Source organism: Eretmochelys imbricata, chromosome 5, assembly GCF_965152235.1.
Source record: "Eretmochelys imbricata isolate rEreImb1 chromosome 5, rEreImb1.hap1, whole genome shotgun sequence".
Lineage (NCBI taxonomy): Eukaryota > Metazoa > Chordata > Testudines > Cheloniidae > Eretmochelys > Eretmochelys imbricata.
In genome coordinates this window covers 26,362,785-26,377,958 of record NC_135576.1, presented here as the reverse complement: position 1 = coordinate 26,377,958, position 15,174 = coordinate 26,362,785, and the positions used below count along the sequence as shown (strand labels likewise).

At 41.7% G+C, this 15,174-nt stretch overlaps 1 protein-coding gene across 1 annotated transcript in view; it reads left to right on the top strand.

Annotated features, from left to right (window-relative positions):
- The window catches only part of CPLANE1 (ciliogenesis and planar polarity effector complex subunit 1), a 181,289-nt gene that overhangs the window by 107,746 nt on the left and 58,369 nt on the right, over positions 1-15,174 (top strand). The window contains exons 31-35 of the mRNA XM_077816770.1: positions 1,458-1,540; positions 7,662-7,730; positions 8,256-8,439; positions 9,106-9,402; positions 9,593-10,369. Coding sequence (XP_077672896.1) covers positions 1,458-1,540; positions 7,662-7,730; positions 8,256-8,439; positions 9,106-9,402; positions 9,593-10,369 — 1,410 coding nt within the window. The remainder of the gene's footprint in view (positions 1-1,457; positions 1,541-7,661; positions 7,731-8,255; positions 8,440-9,105; positions 9,403-9,592; positions 10,370-15,174) is intronic.

Genomic DNA, 15,174 nt, shown 5'->3' with positions numbered 1-15,174 from the left:
AGTTTACAAGTACACAGATACGTTTCTTACTTCCACTTTGAAAACTTAACGTGGGATCTGTAAATAAGCTCTATTTTTTTCTGGCTCATGTATCACCTAAATTCGCTGTAAGCTGCATGGCTGCACAGCAGCCTATTTTGCGCCACGCAGGTGTTTAGGGAACCCGTCCCTCCCCGAGTCCCAACCTAGCCCAGTCCCCAACCTGCCGCGGCTGGGGTGGCGTGGCCTTCTGCTGGCCCCAACTCCGCTGCAGCCCGGCTCTGCTGTGGCAGCCCGGCCCAAACCCAGCTGCAGCCAGGGTGTGGCCCAGCTGAGTGTGGCCCCAGTTGCGGTCCAGCCTGGTTGCAGATGCGGCCAGGGCAGTGGAGCACAGACCTAGGTGCGGCGCGGGCGTAGACCCAGACCCAGCCTTGGCTTGGGCACCCCTCAGGGACCAGGGAAGGGGCACCTATCCTGCAGCCCCAGCCCTGGAGCTGCCGCGGGGGGAGAGAGCTGAGGGGTGGAGTGGGGGGAAGTCCTCTCTCCCTGCCATAGCCCCGGAGCACCCTCCTGCCCCCAAACCACTCATACCCAGAGCCCACACCCCCAGCTGGAGCCCTCATACCTCTGCACCCCAAATCTCTGCCCCAGCCCTGAGCCCGCTCCCACACTCCAAACCCCTCAGCCCCACCTCCACCACATTAATTTTGTTATGTGCACCAATATGAAACTGATGTGTCATATATCACCTCCATATTGGTGCATATAACAAAATTCATTCCGCGCATGGGTGGGAAAAATTAGAGGGAACACTGATCACCACCAGTATCAAAGATTCAGTACTAGGAAATTGGTCAAGAATTCTTTTGCTGATGTGTGAATCAGAATAGAATCTGGTTTACCTTCATGTAGCACTTTAGAACCAATGCAACGAACAGGATTAAAAATATGTACTATTGTCCTCAATTCTGCCATGTGGCTTACTAGGGTTGGACCCTTGTGCCTGGTGCAAAATCCTGGGCTTTGCTACTCCTGGAAATAATTATTCATAGGGTCAGTCCTTTTAACTTGTAATCATTTTGTTTGTTTATTTTTTGTTTTTTTGCTTGTTTATAATTGTTTTGTTTCCATGCTACCAAGGGGAATAGTAATAGGTGGATGCCTGATTAGCAAGGTGATACTGCTGCACAGGCCTGATTCTATGGCAGTCTAGTGAACTGAATTTTAGAAATAGTTGAAAACTTATGATAGATATGATTAAATTTAGTTAAAGAAGTCATTAGGACACCTCCTTGCATTTTCTATAGTTCTGTAGCTATGCAAAAACTAGGATGTTTGGATTATTACAAAAAATAATCTGAATTTGACCACATGGATGATTAATCAGAAACAGTCTAGGATTTTCATAATAATCTATTTAGGCAGAAGTATGCTGAAGCAAATATATACATATTCATATGCATCTTTTTAAATTGCAGCATATCTCCACTCTAGATATAGAATTTCCATGGGAAGAACCCATGATGGAAAAGTTAGAAGAAAAAAAAGCCAAACAAAATGGGTAAGAGAAATTGATATCATTAGCATTTCAAAAGAATTAGTTTATTACTACCTTGTTAAATTTATAAAGAGAGAGTATTATTCTTAATTAAAAAAAGATTTGTTCTTGGTCATAACAACATACTTATAGTTTGAAGCTAAATTCCAGCCCCCCTTCCATTTCTGGTGCGTGCTAGTGTATTATTGCAGGGTTGGCCATGAGAAGCTTGGTATCTACAACTGAGTGTTTATCTTAAGAACAAAGCAAATGTGTTCTTCAGTAATTGAAGAATACAATCAAGTCGCTTCAATACATTATTTCAGGATTTTTACAGAGAACTCCCATTTCCTTATATTAATTAAAAACATTTTTAAAGTTGTTGAAGCATTTGTCTTTTCAATGAAAAACCATATAAAGAATTACAGGAACTCTGCACAGACCATCTCTTGAGTGTCTCTCGTGGTCTTATGTTTGAATTGATAACTTATGTGGCTTACTTGTGTGATTCAATTGTGAGTTTCTCAAAGAAAGATATTTGTATTTTTCTGCATGTTTTTTTTTTAAAATGTCACGTTCGCTGTCTGGAATCTGGATCCCCAACTGCTGGTCTGATATTTTTCTTGATGATTGGAGGAGAGCAGCTCAACTCCTTTCAAACTGGCAAACTTGTACCAGTCACTCCCTCCGATCTGTTTCCCTGTTTGAGACTACTTCCTTTATCATTAATTATTTAAAATCTTCACCTGGATTTCAAGAAATCCAGACAATGTCTTACCAGTTACGATGGCACGTGAACTGAATCAAACTAGCTAGGGACATAAAGAGTAACAAGCACATTAGAAGCCAGAGGAAGACCAAGGACAGAGTAGGCCCATTACTCAATGATGGGAGAAAGAAAATAAGAGAAAATGTGGAAATGGCAGAGGTGCTGAATAACTTCTTTGTTTCGATTTTCACCAAGAAGGTTGGTGGCGATTGGACACCTAACATAGTGAATGCTAGCGAAAATGAGGTAGGGAGTCTAAAATAGGGAAAAAGAAGTAAAAAATTACTTGGACAAAGTTAGATGTCTTCAAATCACCAGGGCCTGATAAAATGCATCCTAGAATACTCAAGGAGCTGACTGAGGAGATATCCGAGCCATTATCTTTGAAAAGTCATGGAAGACTGAAGACGTTCCAGAAGACTGGAAAAGGGAAAATATAGTTCCCATCTATAAAAAGAGAAATAAGGACAACCTGGGAAATGACAGACCAGTCAGCTTAACTTCTGTACCCAGAAAGATAATGGAGCAAATAATTAAGCAATCAATTTGCAAACACTGAGAAGATAATGAGGTGTTAAGTAACCGTCAGCGTGGATTTGTCAAGAACAAATCGTGTCAAACCAACCTGATAGCTTTCTTTGACAGGGTAACAAGCTTTGTCGATGGGGGGAAGCAGTAGATGTGGTATATCTTGACTTTAGTAACGCTTTTGATACTGTCTCGCATGACCTTCTCATAAACAAACTAGGGAAATACAACCTAGATGGAGATACTATAAGGTGGGTGCATAACTGTTTGGAAAATTGTTCCCAGAGAGTAATCATCAGTGGTTCACAGGCATGCTGGAAGGGCATAACGCGTGGGGTCCCGCAGAGATCGGTTCTGGGTCTGGTTCTGGTTCTGTTCAATATCTTCATTAATAATAGAATCATAGAAGATTAGGTTGGAAGAGACCTCAGGAGGTCATCTAGTCCAACCCCCTGCTCAAAGCTGGACCACTCCAACTAAATCATCCCAGACAGGACTTTGTCAAGCCGGGCCTTAAAAACCTTTTAAGGGTGGAGATTCCACCCCCTCCCTGGGTAAGCCATTGTAGTGCTTCACCACTCTCCTAGTGAAATAGTTGTTCCTAATATCCACCCTAGACCTCCCCCACTGCAACTTGAGACCTTTCCTCTTTGTTCTATCATCTGTCACCTCTGAGAACAGCCGAGCTCCATCCTCTTTGGAACCCCCCTTCAGGTAATTGAAGGCTGCTATCAAATCTCCTCTCACTCTTCTCTTCTGCAGACTAAATAAGCCCAGTTCCCTCAGCCTCTCCTCGTAAATCATATGCCCCAACTGCCTGATCATTTTTGTTGCCCTCCACTGGACTCTTTCCAATTAGTCTACATCTTTTCTGTAGTGGGGACCCAAAACTGGATGCACCAGTGCAGAATAAAGGGGAATAATCACTTCCCTTGATCTGCTGGCAATGCTGCTACTAATGCAGCCCAGTATGCCTTTAGCCTTCTTGGCAACAAGGGTAGACTGCTGACTCATATCCAGCTTCTCATCCACTGTAATCCCCAGGTCCTTTTCTACAGAACTGCTGCTTAGCCAGTCAGCCCCCAGCTTGTGGCAGTGCATGGGATTCTTCCATCCTAAGTGCAGAACTCTGGACTTGTCCTTGTTGAACCTCATCAGATTTCTTTAGGCCCAATCCTCCAATTTGTCTAGGTCACTCTGGACCCTATCCTTACCCTCCAGCGTATCTACCTCTCCCCCCAGTTCAGTGTCATCTGCGAACTTGCGGAGGGTGCAATCCGTCCCATCCTCCAGATCATTAATGAAGATGTTAAACAAAACCGGACCCAGGTCTGACCCTTGGGGTGCTCTGCTTGATACCGGCTGCCAACTAGACATTGAGCTGTTGATCACTACCCATTGAGCCCAACAATCTAGCCAGCTTTCTATCCACCTTATAGTCCATTCATCCAATCCATACTTTTTTAACTTGCTGTGATGAATATTGTGGGAGACCATATCAAAAGCTTTGCTAAAGTCAAGATATATCACGTCCACCGCTTTCCCCATATCCACAGAGCTAATTATCTCATCATAGAAGGCAATCAGGTTGGTCAGGCATGAATTGCCCTTGGTGAATCCATGTTGACTGTTCCTGATCACCTTGCTCTCTTCCAAGTGTTTCAAAATGGTTTCTTTGAGGACCTGCTCCATGATTTTTCCAGGGACTGAGGTGAGACTGACGGGTCTGTAATTCTCTGGGTTCTCCTTCTTCCCTTTTTTAAAGATGGGCACTATATTTGCCTTTTTCCAATCACTCAGGACCTTCCCCCGAGCGCCATAAGTTTTCAAAGATAATGGCCAATGGCTCTGCTATCACATCAGCCAACTCCCTCAGCACCCTTGGATGCATTAGATCTGGACCCATGGACTTGTGCATGTCCAGCTTTTCTAAATAGTCTTTAACCTGTTCTTTCACCACTGAGGGCTGCTCACCTCCTCCCCATACTGTGCTGCCCAGGACAGCAGTGTGGGAGCTGCCCTTGTCTGTGAAGACTGAGGCAAAAAAATCATTGAGTACTTCAGCTTTTTCCACATCTGTCACTACGTTGCCTCCCCCATTCATTAAGGGTCCCACATTTTCCCTGACCTTTTTCTTGTTGCTAACAAACCTATAGAAGCCCTTCTTGTTACCCTTCACATCCCTTGCTAGCTGCAACTCCAGTTGTGTTTTGGCCTTCCTGATTACACCCCTGCATGCTCGAACCATATTTTTGTACTCCTTCCTCGTCATCTGTCCAAGTTTCCACTTCTTGTAAGCTTCCTTTTTGTGTTTAAGCTCACCGAAGATTTCACTGTTAAGCCAAGCTGGTTGCCTGCTATATTTGTTGATCTTTCTCCACATCGGGATGGCTTGTTCCTGCACCCTCAATAAGGCTTCTTTAAAATACAGCCAGCTTTCCTGGACTCCTTTTCCCCTCATATTAGCCTCCCAGAGGATCCTGCCCATCAGTTCCCTGAGAGAGTCAAAATCTGCTTTTCTGAAGTCCAGAGTCTGTATTTTGCTACTCTCCTTTCTTCGTTTTGTGAGGATCCTGAACTCAACCATCTCGTGGTCACTGCTGCCTTGGTTGCGACCCACTTCTACTTCCCATACCAATTCTTCCCTGTTTGTAAGCAGGAGGTCAAGAGGAGACTGGCCCCTGGTTGGTTCCTCCAGTAGTTGCATCAGGAAGTTGTCCCCAACACTCTCCAAAAACTTCCTGGATTGTCTGTGCACTACTGTATTGCTCTTCCAGCAGATGTCAGGGTGATTGAAGTCCCCCATTAGAACCAGGGCCTGTGCTCTGGAAACTTCAGTTAATTGTCTGAAGAAATCCTCGTTTACCTCATCCTCCTGGTCCGGTGGTCTATAGCACACGTCCACCTTGACATCACCCTTGTTGCTCTCCCTTATAAACATAACCCAAAGACTCTCAACAGACTTTTCTCCAGTTTCATACTGGAGCTCTGAGCAATCATACCACTCTCTTACATCAATGATTTAGATAATGGCATAGAGAGTATACTTATAAAGTTTGTGGATGATACCAAGCTGGGAGGGGTTGCAAGTGCTTTGGAGGATAGGATTAAAAATAAAAATGATCTGGACAAACTGAAGAAATGGTCTGAAGTAAATAGGATGAAATTTAAAGACAAATGCAAAGTTCTCCACTTAGGAAGGAATAATCAATTGCACACATATAAAGTGGGAATGGACTGCCTAGAAAGGAGTACTGCAGAAAGGGATCTGGGGGTCATAGTGGATCAGAAGCTAATTATGAGTCAACAGAGTCACACTGTTGCAAAAGAAGGCAAACATCATTCTGGGATCTATTAGCAGGAGTATTGTAAGCAAGACATGAGAAGTAATTCTTCCACTCTACTCCGCACTGATTAGCCTCAGCTGGAGTATTGTGTTCAGTTCTGGGTGCCACATTTCAGGAAAGATGTGGACAAATTGGAGACAGTCCAGAGTAGAGCAACAAAAATGATTAAAGGTGTAGAAAACATGACCTATGAGGGAAGATTGAAAAAATTGGGTTTGTTTAGTTTTGAGAAGAGAAGACTGAGAGGGGACTTAAGTTTTCAAGTACATAAAAGATTGTTTCAAGGAGGAGAGAGAGAAATTATTGTTCTTAACTTCTGAGGATAGGACAAGAAGCAATGGGCTTAAATTGCAGCAAGGGCAGTTTAGGTTGGACAGTAGGAAGAACTTCCTAACTGTCAGAGTGGCTAAGCACTGGAATAAATTGCCTAGGGAGGTTGTGGAATCTCCATCATTGGAGATTTTTAAGAGCAGTTTGGACAAACATCTGTCAGGGATGGTCTAGATCAGTGGTTCTTCCCTGGGGGTGCGAGACATGCCAAGTTTTTTTAGAAGGTAAATCATCGAAAACACAAATTAAGCACAGGGACGTAAGTACAACTTCTTTGTTTCATCAAACCTATGTATTTATTAACATTATAGATTTTTTTAATGATTACCATAATATACAAACAAAAATATATCTAGGTTTAAAGAACTGACCTACTTCAACAATTTTTGATAAGAACATATTTTGAGAACCAAAGGGGTGCCGGCTGCAGTAAAGGTTAAGAACCACTGGTCAAGATAATACTTAGTCCTGCCTTGAGTGCAGGGGACTGGACTAGATGACCTCTTGAGTTCCCTTCCAGTTCTATGATTCTATGTAATTATATTGTAATAATACTAGATTATATATATATATATAGATAAAACGTCCTCAATATGTGTACAGTTTGTTGTAGTCTTTAAAATCTACATAGCTTTATAAAGTCTTCATTAGTATTTCATTACCATTTTAAGGCAGTATAATTTTTCCTTTTTGTAAAATAGGGCATATAAAAACTATCCTCAGGAGTTGCTGCGTGACATTAACTTTTCCTTTTAGAAATGCACATTTCAATCATGTTCAGTGTCCCTTAAATGTGGGATTTTAAGGATTTTCACATTTAAGGATTTTCCTTTGTTTTGCCAAGTCAAATCAGTCCTCAGCCTTTCTGTTGCCTAGTATTTTGTGTGAATAATCAAAATCTATTCAACCATATTGTTTGTCAGTTACTGATTGCTATGGAGACCAAGCATAAACAATCAACAATTGTGTACTCAGCTGCAGTGTTATACAGTGATAGAAGGTACTCAATTCAGTATGTCTTGGATTAAATTTACATGCATATTAGGTAAACAAGCTTGTATTTTACATACAAAATCTTTCAAAAATGTTCCATATAACTAAAAAAACAATATGCAACATATTAAAGGTTGAAACATTTATAATAAACTTATATTTTTGTCTTTCTTTACAGTATGGCTGAGGCTGTTTCCAGCACCATTCCTCATTCATTCTGTTTAGAAATGAATGCAGATGCTCCTACGTAAGAGAAACTGTAATGCATTATGTAGTAAATTATGGATTATTCCTATTAAATCTGCAGTCTTAATATTCTGTTCAGTGTTCCTTTGCAGTAAATGTATAATGTTTGCGTTTACTGTACATTGTGGTATAAGACCTACAGCCACACCACTTTGTGCTGCGATCCTGTGAGATCACAGAATCTAAGCAGGTCTGGCCAGAAATCTACTACCCATTAGAGAGGGGAAAAAATGGTTCTAATTTTAAAAAATGTGTCTTTTTACTTTTTTCCTCCAGAAAATTGATTTTGTTTAAAAAAAAAAAAATTCAAATTTCCAGAGGGGATGAATGCACACTGAAAACCTAAAACAAAGTGTCTCTTATTTTTGCTAATGGGTATCATTTTTCATTTAGCATTTTAACTTACCAGTTGTAAAGTTTTGATACATTTACTTCACTCTGATTCTCATCATCAGGTTCAGTGTTCAGAATCCATATCTTTTGGAAAGTGTCTAAAAATTACTATTTTTATTCCCAATACTTCAAGTAACATAGAGATTTGTGCATGTGATGATCAACCTTCTTTCACTGGTGTATCAAGTGTTCCCTATAATCGTCCGGTGTGTTCAAAGAAGCAAGAGGTCCAGGATGGAGAGCAGATATCAGAGCCATTGAACGTTTCAGAAGCTGTCAGACAGATGCTCCAAGATGAAATGTTTAAATTAGTTCAGGTAAGAATCTCTCATTATTAAAAATAATGAAACACAGATTAAACTGTTCAATTTTAAAAAACAAGCAATATGAAAAATGATTGCTTTCAAGGTTATTCTATGATGCTTTTATGCAAATTTCTGGGTTAAAGGTAACTGAAGGTAGAAACCAATTATTTTAGGCATAATTCATGACCTTTTGACTTCTTAATCAGAAGGTTTGTGAATTTGAGGAGCAGTACAGTTTGAACAATTATATTTTTAGGAGGATTAACTGTTAACCTTCTCTTAATGTCCTTTATTCATATAAATTAGGGGACATTATGAACAAACAGTAACTGTATAGTTAAAATGTTAATGAGTTAATGCTGGTACATTTGAAACTATTAATGGTATTATTCAGGTTTAGATTTCTTTGCTTTGAAATAAAGAATGCAAAGGACTATACGTTGTTGTAGGATAACATTATTATTTCACATAGCGTATTGTATCACGAAAGAAATATGGATTTAGTGTACTTGTTATTGAGACATTGGGATGTTGTTTCTGTTGCTGTCTATTTTAATAGGATTATCTATAAATTTTAGGATAATCTATAGGTCTGTAAAAAGTTTTAACTAAGGATTTTGGCCAAGACCCATTTAAGCAACTTTTATAATGTTAGCTTTATTTTTGTTTACATTCTAGCTGCAGCAAGTCAACTTTCTGAACTTAATGCAAATGGTGGGATCATCCTTTGCCAGCTTGCCAAATATGCAGCATCTTCTGCAGCAGTCTCAGGCTATTCAGTTGGGAGGAAGCCAGGCTTCACACACTGTAAGAGGCAGTGGTGCTGACACATCCCTGCCTGTGCAGTCTGCAGACATTTCTCCTGAGACTCAGCTGCCCACTAAAGAAAATGCTGGAAAGTCTAATAAGAAGAGCAGCTCTCCTTCTCAGGAAAGAAATATCCTAAATGATCAAAGCAGCAAAGAAAGTATACAAGTAGGTAAAACCAAGCATTACTTTTTAAGAAAAAGCATATCAGATGTTATTCCATTTGAAAAATTAGAGAACTTTCTTGTAGTAATTGCATTAGACAGAATTACCAAGTAATAGAGACCACATTTAGTAACGATTTATTGTGATCTTATACATAGTTTAAAGTACTATTGTGTGTTCTTTTTTCATTTAGAATCATCCAGATGTGAATATTTCTTTAAGCCTATCAGAGAGCCAGTCCAATGGAACAGGATTTATTCCAGCATCTCAGGACTTGCTTCCTTCAGCTCCAGCCACAGCACTTCATCTGTTATCTCGTTCCCTAGATATCCAGAAGACACCCAAACTTATCCCAGTTGCAAAAACCTTAAATTATGAAAATGGCTTTCCTTTGCTTAAACTTGAATCTGATCATTTAAAACCACTCAATTTATATCCATTAAAAGTTTCACAAGCTTTCATCGGGTCACTCCCCCAACCAAGGGTAGTTTGGGATCCATCTAATTCTTTACAGAACCCTCCGCTGTCATGTATGCTAGGAGACAAGACTATTTCAATGACACACTTGAATTTGAATAAATATGATCCTGAAATGATAAGGCAAGTATATGAGGAAAAGAAGAAGTGGGCAGAAGCTGAAAGCAAGAGGCCTCCTAAACTACTTAATCTGGATCAATATGAAGGAGAGCAAAATTTTGCACCTCTGCAGCACCTTCCTACAAATGTGAGTGCAGAGAAGCCACGGAGTGCTCAGCATGCTTCCTTCTATGGAACTTACCAGCATTCAGCTGGAATTCCTTTACTGCACCTGCAGCTTGACCCAGCACCTAGATTTCCACCAATTATAAGACCACCAGTCCCTGGTTCTTTAATACCCGTTAGACCTATAACTGAGGAGACCAACTGCAGAGACACATTACAGCACACAGGAATACCGATTCTTCACACTAATTTACCTCCAAAAAACAAGGTAATGGATTTTAGGAATATATTTTTCTATGTTGCAATTAAATAAGCATATTTCCTGTTACATAGCTTCAGTCCTCACTAATGGGATAATGCCCTCACTTGTGTAATTTGGAGGAGGTCCAGCATTGTTGCTTGAGGCATCAGCACTAAGCCATGCCTTCAGCTCAGGCCACCAGATTTTCTGTCTCCAGCAGAGGAACAAGTTGGTGGTTTGGTTTCTCCCCATCATTTTGTTTTATAACTTTAATTTTTATTCATTTTCATATGGTAAAGACTTATAATCTTTCCTCCTCCTCCTCCCCGCAACGCCCCCCCCCCTCCCCCCCGGATCAGGTTATTTGATAGCATGTTTGTTTCAACCACTTGGACCCGCCACTGCAGTGCCTCCTCTCCAGGATTTCTCTGCCCCCACTCTGGGATGGTGGAGCTGTTCTGCAAACACTGGGCTAAAGTGTTGCCTGTGTGAGGCAGTATTTACAGGCTCTACAGAGGGTGAATTACAGCCAACTCTCACAGTGAAAGGACAGAGTGTTGGACCGGCATGTTGAATCCCTTCTTCCCCAAAGAGCCTTAACTCCATTACAGAAAAGCTCAGGAGCATCTGAACATTTCAGGGAGAAAGTATAAGGATGAGAAGGATCCTATCCAGTTAGCTTGGGGTAAGACACACAACAGACTCAGGTTGGAGGGGGAAGATTTTCTGACTACTCTCTGGATACTGAAGGGGGTCCACAGCTCCATAGGGAAAAAAAGTAGGGCTTCTAAAGACCTCTGCTTCCTCTCACTGTAAATTTGGGGGCTGTCATGATGCTCAGGAGTGAGTTATGCAAACCCCAGAGACTTGGTCCCAAAAATGCAAAAGCAAGCATCATATTTGTAAGGCAGCAATTCATAACACCTCCATATAAGGGAGTGTTTGCTAGAGCCATTCTCCTATGCAGAGGCTCTCACAGTGCTCTGTAACACTGTGCTCTGCCCCTTGCCCTATGACGTGTCACTCCAGGCATGTAGAGAACCCGTCTATTCTGTGAAGCACTCCCTCAGGCTACAGTTAATGGGAATTGGGTCTATCTGGCATACAGCCCAAGGACCCTGACTCTAAGGAAAGGGGCTCAGATTTCAAGCACCAACAGAATGTGATTTGTGCCTTCTACATCTCAGCAATAAATCCTTGCCCTGTCAAAGAAAAGGACTCAGGATCATGAAAGAGTCTCTCTCCACTCCACTCTTGCTCCACAGGCTGGCTCTATATTAAAGCATAAGGAGCACTTCAGGCAGTCTGTGACCAGATCAGAGTCACATGCGGATTCCACTCCCCATGAATGGTACCAAGCTGGGAGAGGTTGCAAGTGCTTGGAGAACAGTATTAGAATTGAAAATGATCTTGACAAACTAGAGAAATTGTCGGAAATAAATAGGACAAAATTCAATAAGGACAAATGCAAAGTACTTAGGAAGGAATGCTCAATTGCACAAATACAAAAATGGGGAAATGTCTGCCTAGGAAGGAGTATTGCAGAAAAGGATCTCAGGGTTATAGTGGATCACAAAACTAAATATGAGTCAACAATGTAATAGTTTTGCAAAAAAAGAACCTAATTCCAGAATGTGTTACCAGAGTGTTGTAAGCAAGACACGAGAAGTAATCACTCTACTCAGCACTGATAAAGCCTCAGTTAGAGTACTGTGTCCAGTTCTGGGCACCACACTTTGGGAAAGATGTGAACAAATTGGAGAAAATCCAGAGTGCAACAAAAATTATTCAAGATCTAGAAAACACGACCTATGAGGAAGTATTGATTACAGCACACTATGGAATGTTAGTGTGCTGGTAGCAGGGTCCACATAGCCTGTTAGTCCAAAGCAGGCTAGAGCACTGCAGATTTACACCCTAGTTTACTGCACAGTTACTCTTGTTGTTGACATACCCTTATAAAAAAGCCAGTCGGTGCCCTATCCAGAGAAACAGATCTATTTATACGTGGACAAATGCAGGAAAGAATTCATATCCACCAGTTCAAAATCAATAATATTTTTCGAACTTAATGCGGAGACTTGCTCACCCAGGGGTCAAAACAAGCATGGCTTTGGTTACCGTTTTATTATGGTAAAGATTTGCCAAGAGCCAAAAATTCATTGCATCAGTAATTTCCTGGCAATGATCATCTATAGGTCTCTATCTCCAGAGGTTTGCTGGTGCCTTGTTTGGATTGCTGGTGCCATGACCGGCTTCATTTCCTGGATAGGTTTATTAAAATGCACCTGCAGAAATGCCTTCTGAGGATACAGAACCATGAACCCAATACAATGCAAAATGATTTGTTATTCTCAGGTTATATCTGAATGTGCCTTTGTTGGCAGTTATGTACAAACAACATACAGAAAGCTGACCCAATTTTCACTCCAGATCCTTGTATACACACTATGAATGCAAGCCTCACAGGGTGGTAAAGTTTGCGGACAATACAAAATTACTCAAGACAGTTAGGTCCAAAGCTGACTGCAACAAGTTACAAAGGGATCTCACAAGACTGTGTGACTGGGCAACAAAATGTCAGATGAAATTCAGTGTTGATAACTGCAAAGTAATGCACATTGGAAAACATAATCCCAACTATATATATATAAAATGATGAGTGGTAACAGATAATTTGGAACCCAAGAAGGAGATTTTGGAGTCACCGTGAATAGTTCTCTAAAAATCTGGTCAGTCTGCAGTGGCAGCCAAAATGCTAGCATTGTTAGGAACCATTAGGAAAGGGATAGACAATAAGACAGAAAATATTGCTTCTATATAAATCCATGGTACACCCACACCTTGAATACTACATGTAGTTCCGGTGGCCCCATCTCAGAAAAGATGTATTAGAATTGGAAAAAGTACACAGAAAGGCAAACTAATGTGTTGGAATATGGATCAGTTTGCGTAGGATGAGAGATTAAGAAGACTGGGATTGTTCATCTAAGAAAAAAACAGTTAAGAGGGGATATGATGGAGGCAACCTAGTGACAGAGGATGTGGAAAAAGCTAATGTACTCAATGCTTTTTTTGCCTCTGTCTTCACAAACAAGGTCAGCTCCCAGACTACTGCACTGGGCAGCACAGCATGGGGAGGAGGTGACTAGCCCTCTGTGGAGAAAGAAGTGGTTCGGGACTATTTAGAAAAGCTGCACGAGCACAAGTCCATGGGGCCGGATGCGCTGCATCAGAGAGTGCTAAAGGAGTTGGCGGATGTGATTGCAGAGCTATTGGCCATTATCTTTGAAAACTCATGGTGATCAGGGGAGGTCCTGGACGACTGGAAAAAGGCTAATGTAGTGCCCATCTTTAAAAAAGGGAAGGAGGAGGATCCAGGGAACTATAGGCTAGTCAGCCTCACCTCAGTCCCTGGAAAAATCATGGAGCAGGTTCTCAAGCAATCAGTTCTGAAGCACTTAGACGAGAGGAAAGTGATCAGGAACAATCAGCATGGATTCACCAAGTGCAAGTCATGCCTGACTAATCTAATTGCCCTCTGTGACAAGATAACTGGCTCTGTGAATGAGGGGAAAGCAGTGGACGTGTTAGTCCTTGACTTCAGCAAAGCTTTTGATAAGGTCTCCTACAGTATTCTTGCCAGCAAGTTAAAGAAGTATGGACTGGATGAATGGACTATAAGGTGGATAGAAAGCTGGCTAGATTGTTGGGCTCAACGGGTAGTGATCAATGGCTCCATGTCTAGTTGGCAGCTGGTATCAAGTGGAGTGCTCCAAGGGTCAGTCCTCGGGCCGGTTTTGTTCAGTATCTTCATTAATGATCTGGAGGATGGTGTGGATTACACCCTCAGCAAGTTTGCAGATGACACTAAACTGGGAGGAGAGGTAGATACGCTGGAGGGTAGGGATAGGATACAGAGGGCCCTAGACAAATTAGAGGATTGGTCCAAAAGAAATCTGATGAGGTTCAACAAGGACAAGTGCGGAGTCCTGCACTTAGGACGGAAGAATCCCATGCATTGCTATAGACGAGGGACCAAATGGCTAGGCAGCAGTTCTGCAGAAAAGGACCTAGGGGTTACAGTGAACGAGAAGCTGGATATGAGTCAGCAGTGTGCCCTTGTTGCCAAGAAGGCCAATGCTATTTTGGGATGTATAAGTAGGGGCATTGCCAGCAGATAGAGTGACGTGATTGTTCCCCTCTATTCAACATTGGCGAGGCCTCATTTGGAGTACTGTGTCCGGTTTTGGGCACCACACTACAAGAAGGATATGGAAAAATTGGAAAACATCCAGCGGAGGGCAACAAAAATTATTAGGGGGCTGGAGCACATGACTTATGAGGAGAGGCTTAGGGAACTGGGATTGTTTAGTCTGCGGAAGAGAAGAATGGGTGGGGATTTGATAGCTGCTTTCAACTACCTGAAAGTGGGTTCCAAAGAGGATGGATCTAGACTGTTTTCAGTGGTAGCAGATGACAGAACGAGGAGTATTGGTCTCATGTTGCAGTTGGGGGGGTTTAGGTTGGATATTAGGAAAAACTTTTTCACTAGGCGGGTGGTGAAGCACCGGAATGCGTTACCTAGGGAGGTGGTGGAATCTCCTTCCTTAGAAGTTTTTAAGGTCAGGCTTGACACAGCCATGGCTGGGATGATTTAGTTGGGGATTGGTCCTGCTTTGAACAGGTGGATGGACTAGGTGACCTCCAGAGGTCCCTTCCAACCCTGATATTCTATGATTCTATGATAGAGTTCTATAAAATCATGAATGGTGTGGAGGAAGTGAATAAGGAGATGTTGTTTACCCCTTGTAATGACATTGGCACCTACC